General features: G+C 33.7%; 1 protein-coding gene and 1 long non-coding RNA gene across 2 annotated transcripts; one reads left to right on the plus strand and one right to left on the minus strand.

Moving 5' to 3' along the window:
* Window positions 1-291: 291 nt before the first annotated feature.
* On the minus strand, window positions 292-3,498 carry LOC145617982 (uncharacterized). Its single transcript, XR_014107826.1, has 2 exons — window positions 3,374-3,498; window positions 292-814 (listed from the first exon to the last, which is right to left on the minus strand). It is a non-coding gene; the product is annotated as an uncharacterized LOC145617982 (long non-coding RNA).
* A 5,063-nt stretch (window positions 3,499-8,561) lies between these two features.
* LOC145616342 (RNA-binding protein CP29B, chloroplastic-like) lies at window positions 8,562-12,189 on the plus strand. Its single transcript, XM_081671048.1, has 4 exons — window positions 8,562-9,003; window positions 9,400-9,501; window positions 10,667-10,969; window positions 11,721-12,189. The coding sequence occupies exons 1-4, from the start codon at window positions 8,647-8,649 to the stop codon at window positions 11,781-11,783; spliced, it is 825 nt and encodes a 274-aa protein (XP_081527174.1). The 5' UTR covers window positions 8,562-8,646; the 3' UTR covers window positions 11,784-12,189.
* The last annotated feature ends 1,143 nt before the right edge of the window (window positions 12,190-13,332 follow it).

Raw genomic sequence — 13,332 nt, forward strand, 5'->3', positions numbered from 1 at the left:
TACCCAATGATACTATCTAACCAACATCCATACCATTTCAATGTTTGTAGAATAGAAAGAGCAAATTTCATTTCAATCCAAGATTCAAGATAAATAAACATCAAAACATAAGTATCAAAACATGCTGAAAATAATTTGCTATACGCAGATAAACAACAGATTCAGGTATAAATCATGTACGGAGTAATTTCACAAGCAAGGAATTATCCTGGGAAAACTCTTGGTGCATAGGCCCTATGTATTAAAGATGCAAATAGGATGACATTTTTGTATATAATGGGAATCTAAGGGTGAAAAATATAATGGCAAAAAGTACCACTACATGCATAATAGTATATAAGAAGTACTATTCAAATAACTTATACTTTAATGGTACATTATATATGTATAGTAGTACACAAAAATGTACCACTGTACTAAAACAAGAGAGAAAATGTACCACCGAACCAAAGATTGCCCTCCTATGTGCATGCTAACCTCCCATGTGCATGCTAAATATATAGGCCCTATGCGCCTAGATGAACTCCACTTTCTGTGTGTCTAGTAACTTAAACCTAGTAAATACTCACTTATATGACTTACAGCTTCACAGGTACCTGAAGTAACTAAACTTGCGATGGTTTTCCTTCTGAAGGTGGTGGGCCTCTGAAGGGCGGAGCAGGAGGTCCATAATGCTGCGCTGCTGCTGTACGAGCTCGAGCCCTTCCAAGCAGATAAGCAGCTAAAACTATGATTAGGACTAGTAGTAGTAATGGCACAGAAATCACAATGACAAATCCCATTTATGCCTTGTTTTTTTCTTGTTTATCTGATTCTGCAAGTGCACATTTGAAACATGTACATAGATTTCAGGGGATCAGTATGTTTGATTGAATTCATTTTATAAGTTTATGCTAGTTTTAACACTCAAAATACTATAAAGTCTTGAAGCACATCAAAGGTTCTCTGCAGTAACAAATTTTGGTTTGTAAGCTATTGTGGTATATGTTTCTTTTCATCTTTAAAAATAAATCGAAGTGCAAATAGATTCATATTAGTTCAACTAAGGGTTATGCAGGTGAAAAAAGAACGAAGTCTAATGTGTATTTTACCACTTTTTCACGCACCACAAGACCTTCCATATCATTAGTAATTCAAGAAAGTTGTCTTCATCTTTATACAACCGAGAGAAAACCAAAAATACATTCACTTAAAATAGAACTATAAAAAAAACAGGGCAAATAGGAAAATACTCTGATGATCTATTGGCACTTATTCGAATTAATTTTTAGTTAAAAAACTGGGCAAAGGACTCAATTCATGTCGAGTTTCAACTGGTTTAAACAACTCTTGTTAATGTAAACATTGTAATACACTTTTATTTCGTTGAAATTAAAAACTTGTTGCTATAAGTCAGATAGAACTGTACAAACCACATTCAAGGCAGAAGACATAACAAGTACGATAACTTTCCCAATGATATGAAGACATTAAAAATAACACGATACAGAGAACAATACCAGCATGAGCATTCACATAAACAGCAGCTCAAGTAGAATAAAACATGCCAGTTCACAGATCAGAGAGGAACCTTGATAGAGAATATGCACCGAATATTCTCATCATAGGTTTGAAATATATTGTTATGCTACTTGTGAAATAATATTTTATTATGTATGGTTTCCTAATATAGTTTGGACTGATACTTTGTAATCCTGTGTGTATTGATCAATGGAATACTCTCCGGCTTGAGGAGATTTGCACAATACAACAACCCTAATACTCAGCAGCTACTCAAGAATTGTAAATTCCACCACTTCAGTGGAAACAAATAAATTCTCTTGAACACTTCATCATATTGTATTTGCCTAAGAAATTACACACTTATAAGTACGTACACCTTATATCGAATACTTTGAATGTTTTACAATAGACCTCATATAAATGACTATCTTTGAACAAGCAAAAGTTAAAATCAAGGAATCTATTATGTAACAGTCTAACAGAGCTCAGATTGAATAAGCTTGAACACACACAAGCACAAATCAAGGAATCGATTATTTAAGCAATGTAACAGAAATCAAATTGAATACGCAATGCACACAATCACAATATAATGAATCGAATTCTTAGTAGGTATGCCTTAAAAAGGGTTGGCAATTGGCAAAGCAATTGCCCATAGATACAAACAGTCAAACATAAAAATCAAAACTTAGGTTGCAATGTTGTCATTTAGATAACAAATTATCAACAACCAAATTCAGCCAACAAACAAATATGACAAACTCAAAGCAGATTAGTCAATGTAACCTTGTTCTTTCTTGTGTTTGAGTAAGAAAAATGAGTGGCTAGCATTTTAATTTGTATTTTTGTTTATTTTGAATTTCCATTGGAAAGAAAAATCATATTACACAAAGCAGGGCAGCACACAAAAATCTCTTACATATGATAATCTTGCACTTATTTACTATCTTTATACGAATGGGTCCAAAAATGTGACAGAACTTCCAAGCACACAACAAGATTAAGGTATCATCATCAACAAAAGACGGAGGGAAATAGAAAAAGCTAAGGTATATCAAGAATTTTCCTCTAATTAGTTACAATGAAAATTTTCTATACTTCATAAACGTAATTTACTCAAACTTCAGAAATAAAGAAAGAATAATAATTCTGATCATTGAACAAAAATGGTTAATACATTTATACTACATAACCATTGCAACTATATTTAAATGTCGCACAAATTTGAATTTCATACTCATTTGTCACACAAAACTATTGTTTCTATACTCATTTGTTACAAGTGACAACTTTTATATAATTTGACAAAGGGCTATTAAGTTTTATACTGTTAAGATATATTATTCTAATATATCTTTAGTCAATGTAGATTATGGTTCGTTTGGCATCGTCGTGGTTTTCTGTTTTTTGGTTTTTTGTTTTTTAAAAGTGTATTATTTATGTCACATAATGAAACAAAAACTAAATCATGATAAATTTTGAAAACTGACAGCTGAAAAGTGAAAACACCACTGAAAACTAAAAATGATGTCAAACAAGCCCTAGTTACCATGTTTATAGCCTAGTATATTGTTCATAACCAATATGATTAACTATTCGGACCAAAAAAATAGATACGAAAGTCGAAAACGGATGCCATAAGAAATCCTAGGACAGTAATATAGTCAAGTTAATCCAGAATCGTGAAACCCAGAAAGATTTAGGATCAAAAGTAATACCTGGTATAAAAATCAGTTTGATACAGTATAGTAATTGTGTAAAAACATAGCAACACTTGAATCAAAATTATGTTAAAAAATAAATTAAAAGAACAAAAACTTGGGATCGTAGCAATTGATCAGAGCAAGTAGTTGATGGGTAGAACTTATACCTGAGTTCAAACTTCCGGCAAAATAGATAGAGAGCCGCGCTGATGAGTCCGACCGACTAAGCCACTCTGAATATTGGAGCAGGAATTTGAGGCTTAATTTGTATCCACTAATTATCAAATATTATTACACGTCTCTTGTATTTTCCCCGTACTCCCTCTGTTTTTAAATACTTGCTCTATTTTTCTTTCTCCATGCGCGGAGTTTTAGGAGAAATTGGAGAAAACAATAAAATATAGAGGTAGTGGGGTAGTTGAGAGAATAGAAAATTGTAAAAAGAAAAAATAGTGGAAGATAGGAGGAGAGATAGTGTTATGTTGGGTCCATTAAGTGTGAGAAATGAATTAAATATTGTAAAAGCTTTACAAAAAAGGAAATGGAGCAAGTATTTAAAAACGGCCGAAAAAAGGAAAGTGGAACAATTATTTAAAAACAGAGGGAGTATTATTGTAAATGTGAAGTTTGGGTGTCAATCGGGTTTGCGGTTCGGTTTTGGGTTCGCTTTATAACGGGTTGAAATCATTGTCGGGTCAGATTGGGTCTTCGGTTTGGTTTATTTTTATTTCAGTTTAGCGGGTTTTGGGTCAAAACATATCGGGGCTTAATCGGGTCGGGTTGTAATCGGTTCAGGTCATAATCAGTTCGAGTTGAACTCGATCGGTTTGACATAGGGCTGGCAATCCCTGACCCGACCCGATAACCCGAATGAACCCGACCCGAAGTTACTGAGAGAAACCCGAACCCGACCCGATTCGAACCCGAATTCGACCTGATTTGACCAAAATTTCATATTTCGTAATAATATTAAGTTTTACACTATTTTTGATTGTTTCTTACCGTAACCCGAAATCGACCCGAAATCTGACCCGAACCCGACCCACTGACCCGAATTGCCACCCCTAGTTTGACACTTGATTTTGCTAGTTTTAAACGGGTTTTGTTAATGTATATCTTCTAGTATATGTATATCCTCAACTATCTATAATTAGTAATTCCAATAGATCATATGGATTATTGATTAGTTGTTTAGCTTTATGTCCCTTTTTTGTATAAGGATTTTCAGGATCAAATAATAATAACAAATCCAGAGATAGCTTTTGATTTAGATTTTTTTAAATACAATATAGTGTTCCATAAGCCATTACTCGTAAAAGGACGATATATTTTAGCATAAGAGTTTCAATGACATCAAAATTCCAAACCTATTTAATATAAATACTTCGTAATTCAAATTAAATCCTTTTGTTAACTATCGATAAAATATACCAAGAAATAAAATAAAATAAAATAAAAAGAAAAAACAACTCTACGGTCATAACGGATTACGGACTTACGGGTTATAAACGGTTTGGTTATAACCGATTACGGGTTGTAAACGGTTCGGTCATAATTTATTATGGGTTATAAACGGTTCGGTCCTAACCAGTTACAGGTTATAAACGATTTGGGTTTATTATCGGATTTTTGTCGGGTTTCAGTTTACAATGGGTCAGGTTGCTATCGGGTTCGGAAGTACTCAGTTCGGGTTGTTATCGGTTTCGGTTTGTATCAGTTCAGCTTAATAATAGGTACGGTTCATTAACAGCTATCAAACATTCAAATCGGTTCAGTTTCAGGTTTTAAAAAAAAAGTCGGGTTCGGTTAACGGTTTAAAAATACGGGTTCTTAGCGGTTCGGTTCCTTTTTGGAACAGTTTGAAACGGTTTGGATTCACCAATTCGAGTCAATTTTTGACAGCTCTAAATTTAGGTATGGTATGAGTTTTAAAATGTTAACTAGCCTATGGCCCATTTGATGCACATGTTATTTTTTATAGATTATTTTTTCTTGAGGTGTATTTTTAATTTAAGAAAGTTAAACACCTCATTTTGTTATTTATATTATACAAGTTACGGAATGTCTAAAGTCTTTAAGTGTTAACATTGTATAATTTGTATTTAAGTTAGTGGGAATGTGAAAGAAATAATGTTGATTACTGTAATGAATTGACTTTGTTAATGATTTTAATATAAATGTTTTATTTATTTTTTTTTTAAAAAAAGGGTTAAGGAAAATGTGTTATGTGGCGCTATTGATTTGTGTGATGGTTTAAAAGAGTTGGGGAAAATGTTATATGTGACGCTATTGGTTTGTGTGATATGTGGCGTTATTGGTTTGTTTGATGATTTGTGTTAAGTTTAAGTATACATAAGCAGTAGATGTGAAATTGTGTAGAATTCCTCTTGAGTGTATTGCATTGATTATAAATATATACTCTGTACTTCATGGTGATAGTTCTAAATGTGCTGGGAATTCTGGCATAAAAATAATATATTTACAATTTCTATTTTTAAGAATAACAACATATTTACATAAAATAATACTCTCTCAATTTTTATTTAAGTGTCTCATATTGACTTATTGTACTATTTATATAATCTAATTTGACCAATATATGTTAGTGATATAAAATAAAATAAAATAAATCATGTGGACACTTCTTGAAATGATTGCAATGTATAATTTTCAAATATTAATTATTTATATAATTTGTATTAATAGATAATTAAAGATATTATAGGTAAAAGTTTTTCATTGGCATACGTGCCCAATGAAATTGAAGTACGTAAATAAAAGCAAATGGAGTATTCTGGCCTAAACCAATGAAGAGAATCCCACATTCAAAGTGAGAGGTGTTGTATGCTAAAAGTAGATCTAAAATCCAAAATTAATGAAAGGTCGTGGAAGGTTGCCCTTTGTGAAAATGTCTACTAGTTGATATTGCAAAGGTATATGATAACACAGATATAATAACTACTTACATTTTGTGAGATTTTTTGTGTCAAATGGTGCAATAATAATTTTTTTTTTTTTTTTTTTTTTTTTTTTTTAAAAAAAAAAAAGGAGTCGTAGTTTAGTGGTGTTTGGTATGGTGCATGGGCTGATGAGGATGATATGAGTGGGCTTAATGAGCTGGCCCAATCAAGGAGAGCTGGCGCATGTAAGGAGGATGGGCTGGAGGTTAAGAGATGGAGAAGTGGGTTATCACTATTGGGCCCTTAGGTATTGAAGTTGGGTTAGAAAAGGTCATGGATCATCCCATCCTAAAAAATTGTGGTCACATTTACAAACTTTACCCAAATTGTTGTATGGGAATGTGTTCGAAATGAGATCCAAACATCGATACCATGATACTCCCTCCGTTTCAAAATGAAATTTATGTTTCGTAAATCGATGTAAATTTTTACCCATCTTTGAATGCAAATATCTTTAATCTTACACCAACAAAAATTATAAAAGTTAGATATTAATAATCTACTCACCAAGACGAATCAAACTAGATCCCACGTGACTATATTTGTTCTTATAGATTAAGAGAAATTTAGAAGATTCTCTCTTTTAAAAAAAGTCAAAGATTCCAAACAAGAACACCATTGTGGAACGGAGGGAGTATTTAAGTTGGGTAATCTAAGAAAACACAAGGATTTAATTTACTGAAACGGTAGCTGAATGAATAGGAAAGTTTTAGCACCCAAAGTTTTAAATGTGATCATATGAGGGATTTCTACCAAATAAAACTTGAGCTAGAGTGCTGAATAAACTAAATCTACTAGGAAATTATTTAAGAGGATAGGTTGTTATTTCAAGAGCATAATACCTATGCAATGGAGGGAGAGAAGTATGAAACAAGAGAGCACGTCTAATATTATTAATCATAAGACAAGTGAAACAAACAACAATCTCATTTTTGACACAAAATACTTTGAATGGATCTTTATCAAATTCTATACCATGGGCCTCTATGAAAAGGATGTAGAGAAAGTCTAAATTGAGTTTGCACATAAGTTCAAAAGTTAAGAATGCTTGAAAAGATAGAGATTTATTGTTGGAGGGGATAGTTTAAATCCTAATCATCTAATAGCACTCAATTCTTTAAGTGACATGCAATTATTTGCAACTACGATAGACATGCATATAAATTCAATTTGCTCAGAACTAATTATTAACACGCTGCCTGAACATAATCATTATCCCACTTAACTCGAAAAAATAGTGACCCAAACATGAATGTAAATTGTACTAAAGATGTGAAAATATGATTCGAACCACGCCCTAAACCTAAGGATGACCCGAACCCAATTTAACCGTTAAAACCTGAATTCAATCCAACTAGTTATTGACACTATTCAAATTCAATTTAGCTTGCCAATGACTCAGCCTATATTCCACTCAATTCAAATTCAATCTAGCCAACTTGAACTTCTAAATCTTTTCTATTAAGAATGAATATTATTGTCGAGACAATTTTAAATCGAACTGATGCTATATAGTTTGTGTCAAACCCAAGGCTCTTTATGACATGGTTATAAAACCTCATAATTACCTAGTAGTGATGAATTTGTGAGTTTTAAATATAAAACATCTAATGTGAATAATTGCATGTCTTTCACTTTCCTAATGTAATATTTTTTTTATTTTATTTTATTTTTTTTTTATTTTTTTTTTTTTTTTTTGTAATCGGTATATGAAATAGAGGACCCAAACACGACAATGACTTGACCACACTAAACTCGACTTGAACTTGACCATACCCAAATAATCGCTTTGACAATGAACCAATCCAACCTGACCCGAATTCAATAATGACCCGACCCACAAGGACTTGCTACAAACCCGTATCAAACCTAATAGAATTGGTTTAAACTTGACCCGAAGTGAACCCTATCCAAACACCATACGAATAAACTTAAATTTGACCTGACTTACATTCGACCCAAACCTGATCGGATGTGAGACTCGGCATGACTCAACCGTACACAACTCATCTAAACCTGCCCTACATAGATAAGTCCATTACTTCAGAATGACCTATGATTTGACCTAATCTACAATAACCTGACCCAAACCCAACCTGAACATTCGAGTGGACAACTCTACTCATAATACATTTATCACATTTATAACCACATAGTCACTAGCCTCATTACCACCTTCTTCATCACAATGCATAACAAATGAAACCAAAGCCCATACCTCTCACTAGAAACTACCAATTCCTCTATCAAGCCCACCCAAATCACCAAACTACAAATATCCACCAAACTACAAATATCATTTCACAACTTGTTTGATTTTTTTGCAAAAAAATCCTTTAAAAAAAAATCCAAGTTGATTAAATTGTGAAGATAAATACCCCTATTCACCCTTTAAACCCATTTCCAGCTTCTCCTAAAACCTTATCGTTCTCTCCTTCTCCCCATTTCTTAGCAGCAGCCTTATCTCTTCCTTCTCAACAATGGCTTCCACTTCTTTCCTTGCTTCTTTAGCACCCAAAACGCTGGTTTTATCCAAATCCGCTACTCCTTCACTCCCTTTCTTCTCAATCCTCTCTTCTTCTCCTTCCAAAACGCTGCCCAATTCGCTCTCTTTTCCCTCTTTGAAACGTTACCAATCCCTTTCTTCTCGGTTTGTTCAAAATGTTGCAATTTCTTCTGAGTTTGAACAAGAGGAAGATGTTTTGTCTGATGATGGTGAACAACAGCCTAACTTCTCCCCTGACCTTAAGCTTTTTGTGGGTAATCTTCCTTTTAATGTTGACAGTGCTGAACTTGCTGGGTTATTTGGTGCTGCTGGTACTGTTGAAATGGTTGAGGTATATTCAGATTTTCTGTTTTATTTATTGTAATTTTATGGTTTTTTTGTTAAATTATGTGGGGTTTTTAGGGGTTGTTTTGTATGTAATTTTGGTTTAAAATTTGTAATTTAAGGGGTTTAATTATGATATATGTTGAGGTACTGTTGAAATGGTTGAGATAATTTCAAATTTTCTTTTTTTTATTTTATGGGTTTTTGTTTGTTATATTAATTGTTTATTTTTTTTTTATGGGGTTTTTGTTAAATTATGTGGGTTGTTTTGCATGTAAATTTGGTTTAAAATTTGTAATTTAAGGGGTTTAATTATGAAGTATGTTGAGTATTTTTTGGGTAATTTGAAAAATTTGTTGTTTGGGTGACATTACTAAGCAAAAATTGTTATGAATTTATGCAGGTTATATATGATAAAATGACTGGAAGGAGCAGAGGGTTTGGATTTGTGACCATGTCCTCAGTTGAAGAAGTTGAAGCAGCTGCTCAGCAATTCAATGGCTATGTAAAATTCTTAACTAGTTGAACTTGAATTTTCTGATTGTTTGTTTGAGTTAATTTGTGTTTTATGCGTATGTTGTTTGAAGCTAATTGTATGAGATTTGTGTTTGTTTACATTAGTTATGTAGGGAAGGGTGGTCATGTACTCCCTCTATCCGGAATTAATTGTCACATTGATGGTGTAATTCGGACTATTGATGTGACAACTAAATTTGGACGGAGGGAGTATATTGTACAATTACACCATCTAATACTCAGTAGAATGGCCTTGTTCACTTCACCTTGAAGAAAGTCAGGTTTAGCCGTTTAGGTTTAACCGTTTTAGATAGATTCTTAAAGATAAGATGGGTTTAGATAAGGTTTAATAAGGTTGGTCTATCACTTGGATTCCCATATGTGAACTTCTTTGTAAATACATTATCTTATCTTAACTACTTAAGCTTCCTTATTTCAACTAATTTAAACTAACCTGAGAACTTGTACTAGTTGTGAATTGAACTTGAGTTCAAATCTTGTAAAGCTGTAGCTTTTATATGTATGTTGTTGTCTATTTATGGTCCAATGTAATTTACAATTCATTGGTGATGGTCTGGAGTAAAGTAATAAATTCAAAATGGCTAATTTAGGTTAAATAAATGATTGTAAGTGCGCTTTGTATTGTGAGTTACATGGAAACAATAATTCTGTTGTTGCAAGGGTAAGTCTGTGCGTATTCGACTCGGCCCTGCCATGTGCTGAAGTTTCTACTGAGGCGTAGAGGTCATATTGTTTATGTACATGGTTTTATCCTTCTATGGTAGCGTTGTTTTCCATTGTTACCTTCTGTGAAGTAAGGCAAAATTATTTGGAATGGCCAATGGTATTCCACTTTCTTGCTTTTGTTGGTTAAGTATCTTTGTCAAAGTTATCAATCTTGCCATGAGAACCACATACTCTTCTTACGAATCCAGTCGATATAAGTTTTTCAAACTTCCATATAATGGAACTCTTAAATTAGAAGATTGAAATTCTTTCATGGGAGGGAGGCTGATAATTTAAGTTGCAAAATGATATTTTTTGTGATGCTCTTTGTCTGCTTTTTCTTTGCTGTACATAAAAAATACTTGTAAATGTTTTTTTTTTTAAAAAAATTTTGTTACAAGCACTTATAAATGTTACAATGATGGCAGGAACTTGATGGCAGGCCCTTAAGGGTGAATGCAGGACCTCCACCACCTAAAAGCGACAATTTTTCCCCTAGAGGTGCCAGAGGTGGTGGATCAAGCTTTGGAAGCTCCAACAGGGTTCATGTGGGCAATCTTTCATGGAAAGTTGATGATGCTGCCCTCAAGTCACTCTTTAGTGAACAGGGAGAAGTAGTGGAAGCTAAGGTGATTTATGACAGGGATAGTGGTCGTTCCAGAGGTTTTGGATTTGTAACTTACAATTCTGCTGATGAGGTCAATAGTGCCATTGAATCCTTGGACGGTGTGGTAAGAACTTCAGTACATAAACTTAAAATTTTTTACTTCGAAAAATCTCTTTTTCATCAATGACTGTGTGTGAAGTTATTAGTTATATCGTTGACTTAGTATGAAGCTATTATTTATACATTCTCTGAAAATTTGTGCCAAATGTATGGTCCTATGAAGGAGTGTTATCCACCCTACGATACTATATTTCCTTGGATTTAAGGACTGATGTTGCTTTCAACAACCTCTCTTCTTCTCCCCCTCACCCCCCCCCCCCCCCCTCTAATATGTTGTATGCTACTGTTGTCTTCGATTGATAAATGATTTAGGTATTATACTATATGGGTTCAAATGGGTGTTTGTTATATAATGGAATGCAAGTTATTAATATCAGAAAGTCTTGGTCATGTAACTCAAGTTTTTGATTTGAAAGTATAGTTGTAAGCATCATAAGTTTTTTGGCTCACATTGAGATTTGAGGTTTATGTTGTGATCTTTGGCTAGCAATGTGATTCTTCTGCTTCAAATGTTGTAATACCTTCTATTGGTTTTTGAGAGTGTTCATTCATTTTTTTCTTTCTTTTGTTCTTTATTTCTTCTTCAAGGTGTGTGTGTGGAGGTAGATGGTAAATTATGTTCATGCTAATGACCTTGCTCATATTGGTGGACTTCATATGAAACACTGATCCTTGATGTTGTTGATGTGAGTTAATAGCTCTTTTCCTCATCCTGATGAAATCCATGGTTACATATCATTTCTCTTATCATGCAGGATTTGAATGGAAGAGAAATACGTGTATCGGCCGCAGAAGCAAGGCAGAGACGCTCATTTTAAAGTGAAAATCAGCGATAAATTGATATCTTAGGTTGGTAGCCAGAGGAAGGCTGCTGCTGCAGGAAAACCCAACTAGTGCTGAACAATGTGCTGTTTTGTGCATCAGTTTGCTCAAATTTCTGGTTCAAATGCACAGAAATGGCTTAGATATCATTACAATCTGCATGGAGAAATACTGAATATGTTCTGGAACCTATATCCTTTTAGGTAATTGAATTGTGTGTGTGTGTTATGCTTTTTTGCAGTCTAGGTGATTAATAGTTAAAACACTCTATCAGCGGGCTAGTTTAAATGTAATATTTCCTTCCCTGCAAGGATGCTCGACATTGATTAACATTGTAGCCTCTTGTAAGAAACTGGTTGACCGGAAGTGATTCAGTAATACATGTGTTTGTTTATTTTATCATCTCTTCATTTTCCCCCGGGATCGCTTGGATGGAGGATAAAGGAAGGGAATATCTAATTGAAATTCACATATGACCTAGTTTTGATATTGCATCTAACTAAGACATCCGTACTTGGAATGGAATAAATTACTTTTTTCGTTCTCTAATATGTTTTGAGACGCTCCCCAATTCCTTTTCAAGAAAGATGCATGCACATTTTTTCAAGTGAAAACACAACAATCACATTTTCTCTAATGTGTTGTAGAATGAACAAACACTATCAAACTTGAGCCAACACAATATGGATAACAAAAAACATCCTAAAAAGCCCAAATGCATTTGAATAAAACACACTAAAATATAGGCGGAAATCTAATTCAGGAAAAAAATCATGGGTATCATGAGCCGACACCGAACCCTTCCATTAACTGCTAATTAAAGATTATTAACGTTCGGAGCACAAAAAGATTATGCACCCATTGAATATGATGGCAAACCAGACTACTTCTTTTGAGAACTCCATTTCTCAACTTTCAGTGTGTTGTGTATGTGAAATGCTTGTTGTGTATCACCTGATTTCCAGCAGATTCTTTTCTATTTTAAACCTCCTCTTAGACTTGCTTTTGGTCTCATTAAAGAAGACCAATTTCACATGGGCCCAAACATGCTTTTGCCCATATAGATGTATGACTAAAATAATTAACTCGTCTTTTATAATAAATGGGTTCTTCCTCTTGAGTAGGAGGGCCTAACCCTAACAAATCTTCCCCCTCCCTCAGATAGAGGGAAGAGCACGAACAATATGAAGCAAATATTTCAATCTCCACTTAAATAGGATCGACATTACCCGCTTTTTTGCAAGTCTTCCACTTGTTCTTAAATAATGTATAATGCATCACTTTGGACTCCATTTTATTACTATAAATCCAACCAATGACAAAGATCACAACAATCTTTCACAACTAAGTGTGCCATGTCTCCTGGAGGTGAGCTTATCAAACCAAATACCGCTTACCCTTAGGTGTTTTCATGCCTTTAGACAACTTTATCAAATCAAACAAACGAGAAGAAGTCTCATGCAAGACACTAGTTTCATCTTGCATGATTTTTACACCCTCTTGTTGGTGCATTTTGTTATCATTCTAGTAGGTTTCATCGTCTCC

This window comes from Chenopodium album, chromosome 26 (genome assembly GCF_948465745.1).
Source record: "Chenopodium album chromosome 26, dcCheAlbu1.1, whole genome shotgun sequence".
Lineage (NCBI taxonomy): Eukaryota > Viridiplantae > Streptophyta > Magnoliopsida > Caryophyllales > Amaranthaceae > Chenopodium > Chenopodium album.

Bases quoted from the DNA above. Each gene is read 5' to 3' on its own strand.
- LOC145616342 (XM_081671048.1), top strand. From the start codon at position 8,647: ATGGCTTCCACTTCTTTCCTTGCTTCTTTAGCACCCAAAACGCTGGTT. The intron at 9,004-9,399 runs GTATATTCAGAT...GAATTTATGCAG, and splicing joins GTACTGTTGAAATGGTTGAG to GTTATATATGATAAAATGAC. The intron at 10,970-11,720 runs GTAAGAACTTCA...CTTATCATGCAG, and splicing joins TTGAATCCTTGGACGGTGTG to GATTTGAATGGAAGAGAAAT.